This window comes from Rhincodon typus, chromosome 16 (assembly GCF_021869965.1).
Source record: "Rhincodon typus isolate 14 chromosome 16, sRhiTyp1.1, whole genome shotgun sequence".
Taxonomy (NCBI): domain Eukaryota; kingdom Metazoa; phylum Chordata; class Chondrichthyes; order Orectolobiformes; family Rhincodontidae; genus Rhincodon; species Rhincodon typus.
In genome coordinates, this window is record NC_063347.1 from 25,249,601 (window position 1) to 25,258,990 (window position 9,390).

At 42.5% G+C, this 9,390-nt stretch overlaps 1 protein-coding gene across 2 annotated transcripts in view; it reads right to left on the minus strand.

Annotated features, from left to right (window-relative positions):
• Nucleotides 1–2,681, minus strand: part of LOC109922642 (serine/threonine-protein kinase WNK2-like) — a 95,336-nt gene extending 92,655 nt beyond the window's left edge. For both annotated transcript variants that reach the window (XM_048606515.1, XM_048606516.1), the window contains exons 1-2: nt 2,589–2,681; nt 1,477–2,192 (exon numbers count right to left, since the gene is read on the minus strand). In XM_048606515.1, coding sequence (XP_048462472.1) covers nt 1,477–2,192; nt 2,589–2,658 — 786 coding nt within the window. In that variant the 5' untranslated portion in view covers nt 2,659–2,681. The remainder of the gene's footprint in view (nt 1–1,476; nt 2,193–2,588) is intronic.
• Nucleotides 2,682–9,390: the final 6,709 nt, after the last annotated feature.

Sequence of the window (9,390 nt, forward strand, 5' to 3'; positions counted from 1 at the left end):
TGCTCCTCTGATGCTGCCTGACCTGCTGTGTTCCTCCAGCTCCACATTGTATGGACACTGACTCCCAGCATCTGCAGTTCTTACTATCTCTTAAAGATGTGGCATATTTTGTTCACAAGTCAAAAACTGTTCTCAACTGTAAAATGGATTCGGAGCAAAGGAAGCATGTTTCCACACGATAATCACTAGAGACTGGGCAACACTCGTTTCGTTAGGTAAGCAAATACCATAACTTCTCAGAAGTGCTAACTTCTTCATGTTCACTTGATATAATGCGTCATCCATTACTCACTCTTTTGGAAGGTTCAAAGAGAATTTCATTCAGTTAAAATTACACAGCAATCATAAGAAATTGGAGAGTATTGTTTCATGTGATGGCTGATCAGAATCTAGACTGAATCATGAGTAAATAGATGCTCGAGAAAACATCGGGTACCATCTAATTAGTGGCCACAGCGCTGAAATACGTTCAGAATTCGGTCGTTATGGTGAAGAATGGAAGAAACCCCCAAGTTTTCACCAGTGCTTCCGTGCAAAGAAAATTTTAACAACGTCATTTTTCTCCAAGCCGAAAGTAGTGAAATGGGTCAGTTTTACAAACCAGTTATATTGTCCGTTTGAGCGCGGCGAAACACCCCACAGCGCAAAATTAGTTTCTCTTAAAGGTGTAAAACCAAATCTTTAAAAAAAACTAGTAGCATTGTGTCTAATCAAAGACTAGATTTAAAAAGTAAAAATAGGGTGTTAATTCAGACACGCTGGATAACATTGTAAACATGATTTGACAACGGTTACATAAAGTGCATTTCAGAGCAAAGCACTGGACATTTTTTTCTACTGTCCTTCTGTGGAATAATGCAGAAACTTCAATTACATTAACCAGCATCATCGCATCGCTCCCACACTCGCCTTCGATTCTAGTTAAAAAAGTTTGAGGGGATGAACAATTGACATGAAGTCAATCTCATTTTTCATAAACCCAGGTAAAAGTTAAAACAAAAGCATGCCATTAAGTCAGGTAATGGGTAGGTTCCCAGTTGACAAGTGTTACGCTGAGCTGCTTGCGTCAAATGAAACGATCAGCCTGATCTCAATCTTACACATTGTCGGCAACCAGTTTATCCCTCTTACATTTACAGACACTGGTAACGATGTGCACTTACGCTAGATAATCTCTAAAACGATAGGAACGTTTATGACATTGGTTAGATTAACAGATTAGATAAAATGCTAATACTGGTTACTACAAAATAAGATGTCCGCTTAGTTCTTGCTCACCTATCCGGTGATGACTTAGACCACAACCGGTCTTGATTACATAGCACTTTAATGTATCAAATCAGTGACCATGAAGTCTCAAGCAACACAACGTTATTTTCCTAACTGGATGAAATGTTACTACAATGAGACAGCACAAAGTGAGTATTGTAACCTATTTTACAAACGCTCAGGCGATCAGGTAAAACACTGCCTTACCTGAAGCTCACACCAGGCGACCTCCAGCCATGTCTCTGTGTCCAGACCCTTGTAGACAGTTTTGAAAGAGCCCCTGCCAAGTTCAATATCAAACTTTAGAAACCTGCCATCGGGTGAAGTGGCGACCGCTTTCATCTCGGCTTCTTCTTCGTTCTCCTCACTCTGGGACTTGGAAAGGTCTTTGGAGTTATCCGACGGCTCTTTGGATGCGCTGTCACCCGCTTTACTTTCCTTCTCTTCGTCGGCGCTGACACTCTCGGTGGCGCTACCCTTCTTGCCGGCTTGGCTCTCGGTGCTGGAGCCTTCGGCGGCCGCTTCCACTCGCAGTGCTCTCAGCGCCATGCTCTGCGGCTCGGCTTCTGGCCTGTCCACCGACAGCGGCACCGAGAGCGGGACGATCCGGCGGACAAACCGCTGAGTGAGTCGCGGGTAATCCTGGGCGAGCGGATTCAGGCCGGGGGCCACTCTCCTCCTCACCATCAGCACTGCAGAGTCCAGAGCTGCAGCCTCCTCCTGCCGCCCGCTCTTCCCGCCGAACTCGGGGTCATTCCCGGCGCCAGCGCCGACCGCAGACACCACATCGCCGGCGGCGGCGTCTGCCTTCCCAGCTCCGGTCTTGTCACTCACTGCGGCGGCGGTGGTGGTGCTGGTTATCCCCATCAGCCCCGGCTTCCTACTCACATCCTCCTGAGGATCCATCTCAATATGTGCGGAGACTAAAAAAAAATAAATAAATGACCAAACTGAAGACACCAGGGATGGCACCTGATAAACGATGCCTCGCTGCAAAGAGCGCAGCCCCGACTGACGCAGCTCCCTCCCCTCACATCCCACCCCCCCCCCCCAAAAAAAACCCCACCCCAGGCCGGACCAGGCCGCCCCCTCCTCTCTAACTACCAACACCCCGATCCCGGCACCGACAGAACCCCTCCCCGCCCCCGAAAGACGCCTTCGCACAACAACCCCGAGCTGCAACTTGATCCATTCAGGGAGGGGGGGGGGGAGGTGAAGCAGCAAAATCCGCCCCGCGCCGGGTCCTCACGAACGCTCCGACAACCCCCACCGTCCCCGTCCCCGTCCCCCTTTCTCTCTCCCTCTCTCTGAACACCAACCAACGCCGACAGCCGCGCGCTGCGGGAGGCCATGCATGCGCGCGCGCGTACGCCCGCGGCGCCGTGACATCAGCAGCAGCGCGTTCGCGTCGGGCCGCTGGACAGCGCAGCGGGGACTGTTCTCAGGTGGTTTCATTCAGGTACGAGGTTGCTCCACCCGTAGCACGGATACTCTTTTTCGATGGCGTTCAGCTCAGTTGGCTGGACGGCTGGGCTGGTTTGCGATGCAAGTTATTGCTTGAGTGCGGGTTCAGTTCCCGCCCTGGTTGAAATTAGCATTGTCGGTGATGAAGGGTCTCATAATGATGCTGCAGCTGCTGGAAATCTGAAATGATCGCAGAGAACGTTGGAGGAACTCAGCAGGTCTATCAGCACCTATGGAGACAGAAAGAGTTGCTACTTCGAGTGCAGTATGATTCTTCTTTGGGGAAACTGGAGAAATCATACAGGACACGAAATGTTAGCGTTAATATGATGCAGAGATGAACTGGCATTAACGAATTCGAAATCATAGCAGTGTTGTTTGTGTAATTTGGACAGTGAATACCCTGGAGTACCCAACAAACGATAATAGATTTCCTAACCGTGCAGTCAGAGAGCTTGGATGCATTTTTAAATTTAAAAAAACTAACTGCATCATTATCACACTAAAATCACAGAGTTTCATGTCCTTCAAATTTTATAGAGGTAATGTCTCTGTTAACTTTTCATTTATTTCACACTGAACTATGAATTGTGTTGTTATATTCACATCTCTGCTCAAAAGTAGGTCCAATCTTCAGTGCCACAACATTCAAACTGGTAATAAAAACAAAACAAAAACAAACAGGAAGGAAATTAACAACAAGGGTACACCAATTGGCTACAAAAAGGCACGACCAATACTCACTCATCTCTATCCACATGGATAAGGAGAACCACCAATTCGACTGGGACGACACCAAGATCCTGGGACGACACCAAGATCCTGGGACAAGCAAAGTAGAGACAAGCACGGGAATTCCTAGAAGCCTGGTACTCCACGAAGAAAGCTATCAACAAACACATAGAGCTCGACCCCATATACACTCCACTGCGAAGGAAAACCGGAAGTGAGGTAATCCAGCTCAACGGACTTCAGACTTTAAATAACAAGTGGGCAAACACAACGGCACTTCATCGGAGGCTGCACTGATGATGTTACCCAGCAGGGTAATGAAACGTCTGCAGAAAAACAACAAACCAGCTCAGCGAGCCAACAAACCAGCTCAGCGAGCCAACCAACCAGAACATCCACAACCCAAGCTACAAGTCTACTCTAAAACCTTATTAGAAACAAAATGCTGTAGATGCTGGCAGTCTAAGCAAGCACAGAATGACGGAAGAGCTCAGAAGGTCTAGCAGCATCTGTGGAGAGAGAAACAGAGTTAATGTTTCAAGTCCAGAATGACTATTCTTCAGAACTCTCCACCATGGGTTAGGCAAGGAGGCAGATACTAAATCACCCTAGCTAGAAAGCACCAACATGTTCCATCATCTAGCTAGCTAAGGCAACTGACACTCCAAAGAGACCAACTTGCTGTGAGAATATAAAGAACATAAAAAATAGGATCAGGAATAGGTCATTTAGCCCCTACCATTCAACAAAATCATGTACAACCTGTCCCAGGCCTCAATTCTTCCTTCGTGCCAGCTCAGCATTAGCCTCAACTCTCAAATCAAAAATTCTAACTTCTTCCTCTTTAAATACTTTCAGTGATTTAGCCACCAAAACAAATCTCAGCAGGTCTGGCAGCATCTGTGAAGAAAAGATCCGAGTTAACGTTTCGGGTCCGGTGACCCTTCTTCAGAACTGGAGGCAGTCACTGAGGAATGTGATGTGGCTGTGGAAACGAGTTTTAGCAAATACTTGGTCAAACACCAGGACTGACAGTGAAATTAATGTCAGTGGACAAGAAGATTGGAATAGAAATACCTTCGGAGAGAGGAGCAGAACTTCTTCAAGGTGGGCATGCCTAGAAGAGATATGGCAGTGAGTTAAATACTAAATAAAAACCAAAAGAACTGCGGCTGCTGTAAATCAGGAACAAAAACAGAAGTCGCTCGAAAAGCTCAGCAGGTCTGGCAGCATCTGTGAAGAAAAAATTAGAGTTAATGTTTCAGGTCCAGTGACCCTTCCTCAGAGTTCTTTTGGTTTTTATTTAGCCACCAAAACAGTCTGGATGAGAGAATTCCAGACATTCACTCTGGGATATGTTCCTTTGCCTCTTGGTTTTAAGTGAGTATCCCTTATTCTGTGACTATGTACCCTGGTTTGAAATTCCCCCACTAGTGGAAACAGCTTCTTAACATTTAATCCCTCCTTGAATCTTGTTAAGTTTCAATATGATCATGCTTTATTCTTCTAAACTGTAATGAATAAAGGCCCAACCTGTTTCGTTGTTTTTGATAAGTCAAGCCCTTCATCCCAACAATCAGCCTAGTGAATTGCTTTTGAACTGCCAACACTGCTAAGACATTCTTTCTTAAATATGGAAACCAAAACTCTACACATTAGTTCAGGTCACAAACACTCTGTACATTTATAACAAGACTTCTCTATTTTTAAATTCTAATCCCTCACAATAAAAGCCAAAATTCCATTTGCCTTCGTAATTACTTTTTGTGTTTCGTACACAAAAACACCCAAATATCTTTGAGATTCACTTTATTGAAGTGTCATTCCATTTAAACAATAGTCTGCCTTTTTTATTCTTCCTACAAAAGTGTATGACCTCACATGTTCCAACATGAAACTCCATCTGCCAAATCTTTGCCCATTCAACCAACCTCTCTATAACCTCTTGCAGATTTCTTATACCCTAATTGCTATATGTCCTTCTATCTATTTTTGTATCATCTGCAAATTTGAATACATTACACTCTGCCCCTTCTCCAAATCATTAATGTACATTGTAAATAATTCAGACCCTAGATCCTTGCGGCAGTCTACTAGTTGTGTCTTTCCAACCTGAAAAAGACTTATTAATTATGACTCTTGTGTTTTAATCCATCCTCAAACCATGCTAATACGTTTTCCCCAATTTTATGATCTCCTATCTTGTGCAATAACCTATTATATGACAATTGAATGCCTTCTTGAAATACAAATACACTATATCTACCAGTTCCCCCTTTTCAACACTGTTTGTTACATCCTAAAGAATTCTGGCAAATTTGTTAAATGTTTTCCCTGTCACAAAATCATAGTAACTCTGTTTGATTGTGTTGAGGATTGTGTCCGGTTATATCTTCCTTAATAATGGACTCCAGCATTTTCCCAATGATAGATGTTAGGCTAACTGTGGTTTCCAGTCACAATTACAAATTTACATGCATGTTGTAGACTGAAGCTATAGATAGTTTTAGTAAAGGCTCCAGTTCATTTCAAATGCATGGCTGACCAATGATCTCTCTCAATCTTAACACTTTTCGTTAGCATATTTTGGAAGGATTTATAAGTCAATATTCAAACTGCTTTTCTGCACTGTGAATGTACCTACTTTGCCCTCAAGTCCTGGAGTGGGTCTTGAACTTGGAGCTTCCTATTCTGAAATAGGGATTCTACCACTCTGTCAGAAGACCACCATTATTGTTATAAACATTCATATTTTCACAGTCAATACACTCTATAAATGACCAACTGACAATAAACACTTATTTACAAGCACTTAAATAAAAGCAGTTTGACTATCAACTTATAAATCCTTCCAAATATAAATCTTGCAATGTCATATGCAACTTGTTGTTAAATCTATATTTAATGCACTAGAAACAGTTGATATTTAATGAACTAGTTCTAATGAGAAGGCTGAGGCTTGAGGGAAATGCCAAATTACTCTCATGGAACATAAACAGCCAGGACAACATGAGAGGAAGTGTGCAGAAAAGAGTTAAATCTGGTTTAATGCTCAAACTTGCATTTATTCATAACAATAAAATTTAAATCTTGTACATTCTTCTGATTTTTCTTAATTTCTGCCCAGATGCCACCTTTCCATTATTTATCCATACCTTCAATATCCAAAAATGAACTGAGTCAGTGGGGACAATATTCTGGGTTCACATTGCAGTGAGTCACATCCATATGTTGCAAATATTGGGAGATTATTCTGTACCACCATTGTTTCCATGCCACAAATTCTCAGTCATTCATGAAAATATTCGCAAAATTGTAGTTTGTGTCAATTAAAACAAGAAGTTAAAAATTATGCTTCGTGAATTTTAGCAGAATGTCTAACCATGACAGCAAAGACTGCCATTGCTAACATCCTCTATCCTTTCAGCAAAGGCCACTGACTTGAAATTAGCCAACCCTGAGTATGAAAAGTAATTGTCAGCTCCCTCTTACCATCCTCAATTAGATAAAATAATTAAACACAATCCTGAGTTTTCCTTGTTCTAGCATCCTTAATTGCTCAGAATTTTGAAACTAATAAATGTGAAGTGTTAAGACTGACAAGCATTCCCGTTTTACAGAAATACCAAAGGTGTTAAGAACATGAACTTAATAATATGAAAAATTGTAACCTCATAAATATTTGGCAGGTTTAAATGAGTTGATTGACTTTAGATAAGCATAAGTAAACAATTCAAAGTGCTAGAAATGGATTGAAGTGGATAATTTAGGAGAACAAGAAGTAGTAAATTTGGATGATAAGTGTTAGTCACTGGATAATGCAAGTGATATTGACTGATTAGTGACCATCCACAGCAAGTTGTGAAATTCTTTTCAATAAATTCATAATTTTGCATTGACACCAAATAAATTAAGTGTGTTCGAGAAACAGTTTGACAGATTAGCTGAGGTAGAGGCATGAAGAAAGGTGGCTGTAAGATGGAGCTGGGTAACACAGAGTACTTGTAGGTATTAATGTTGAGTTTTTAGGTCATGTCACTGAGGAGAACCATGAGAATGGAAAGAAAAGGGGGCTAAGAATAAATCTTTAAAGCACAACAGAGGTACTGGTGTGATAGAGCAAGAAGAGAAGACATGGCAGACTGGCTAGGATCAGATAGATATGAATGGAACCACATTAATCAAGTTCCAACTGGCTGAATGACCATGGATGGTTAGAGATGTGACAGATTTTAATGAAGTATAGAGACTGACAAAAGATGAAGAGAAGGGGTGTAGAGTGGTATACATTGGGAAGAGCAAAACAAAAGGTTGAAGGCAAAGTGAGATTAAATGGCAAAAGGAATGATGACAGAAGGCAAAAAGGAGCTGGTGATAGGATAAGTAAAGAAGCAATAGATGAGTCTAGAGGAAAGTAGCAGAATCAAAACCAACAGCTTTGTCCATAAACAAAAAAAAAGTGAGTGAGGCACTGATCTGAAAAAGTGTTGAACTTGATGTTGAGTCCAGAATCTTGCCAAGTGCTCAATTGAACAATAAGGTAAACACCACAGGCTTAACGTTCAGCCTCTCAAACCAAGTGGACAGAAATGGCTGAGGAAGTGAGCAGCAGGAGTGGTCCCTCAATTCTGGAGGCAGCACCCCAAGAGATTGAAGGACCACAGGAGGACAGGAAGGATAATTGGAATAACATTCTAAAATGCCACCACTCAGCCAAACACAGATATTTCCAGCATTCTCCTGCATAATGCGTCTCAGCAGTTCCACTCATTCCTCTGTCTCTGAGCACCTTATCATATCTCTATCTTAACACTGACACTCTACCTCTAATTTTCATCTTTGTGCCACCCCACAGTCAACTTCCTCAAAAGTTGTAATTCTGTTCCCCTAATGTAATCCATTTCTCACACTCACAGCTCTCTGCTTTTTCTCCTTGCAGTGGAGAAAGGCACAAAACACCAGAGAGATGGATAACCTGACGGAGTCCTACAGTGATAGCCAATAGTAGTATGCACATTTCTGTTGCGCTGAGAAAGTGGCCTTGTTCCAGGAAGCTGAAATGTCGGCAATGACTTGCTATAAAAGTGTGAGCTTCCTGCTCACATAAGTTGAGACATCTGATCTGCTCGAAGTTGAGTCCTCGCCTCCTGTGTCCAATCCTGAATTCTGTAGAACAGCATTTGGCTGAGGCTATGGCTGGCACTGCCACGAATATTTTGCCTGCTGTTTATCTTGTTCTTCATCAGAGGTTAAAGGTAGAACTTAAGTTGCTCCCATGATGTGGTGAAAGCTACAGCAGAGAAGTGAGGATCGAGATAAATAAAGGCTGAGATGGGTGAACTAACTTCCAAAAAGCTGGGAACACCTGACAAACAGTGAGGAGAAATGGCATGGAGCAACTGTTTCTCACGCAGGCAAGGCTACATCTATTCACTTTCACTGTCTGACTGTCTGAAGACTTCCTAGCCCATCAGTTTCACTGAAGGAGAGCTCCCTACTGTGCTCTCACCTGTTAAGTTCCACACAGTTCAGTATATTGGTCAGCTAACTGTTAAAGCCTGAATGCTGGGTTAAATCCTGAGATAATTACCAGTTTGAAGATTTTAATTCTTCCTCTGACAACTCCAAGGGGATATCCTGCTCAGCGTGCAAGCCTGCCTGAGTTAAATTCAGAAAGGGATAATATCATGCCAGGTTCAAAATTTATCACTGATGTTCAGAGCTCGTACCCATCCCACTTACACACAAACCTGCCTCTTTGGGCAGTTTAATTTCTATCCAAAATGCTCCTTGCCCATTACTCAGTGATCTAGCTTGACTCTCGGTAAACAACGCCATCATTTTAAAATTCTTGTACTTCCTTTCAAACCACTTCACATATCTTGTCTTTCCTATCTCTAATTTCTCACAATCCAACAACTTTGA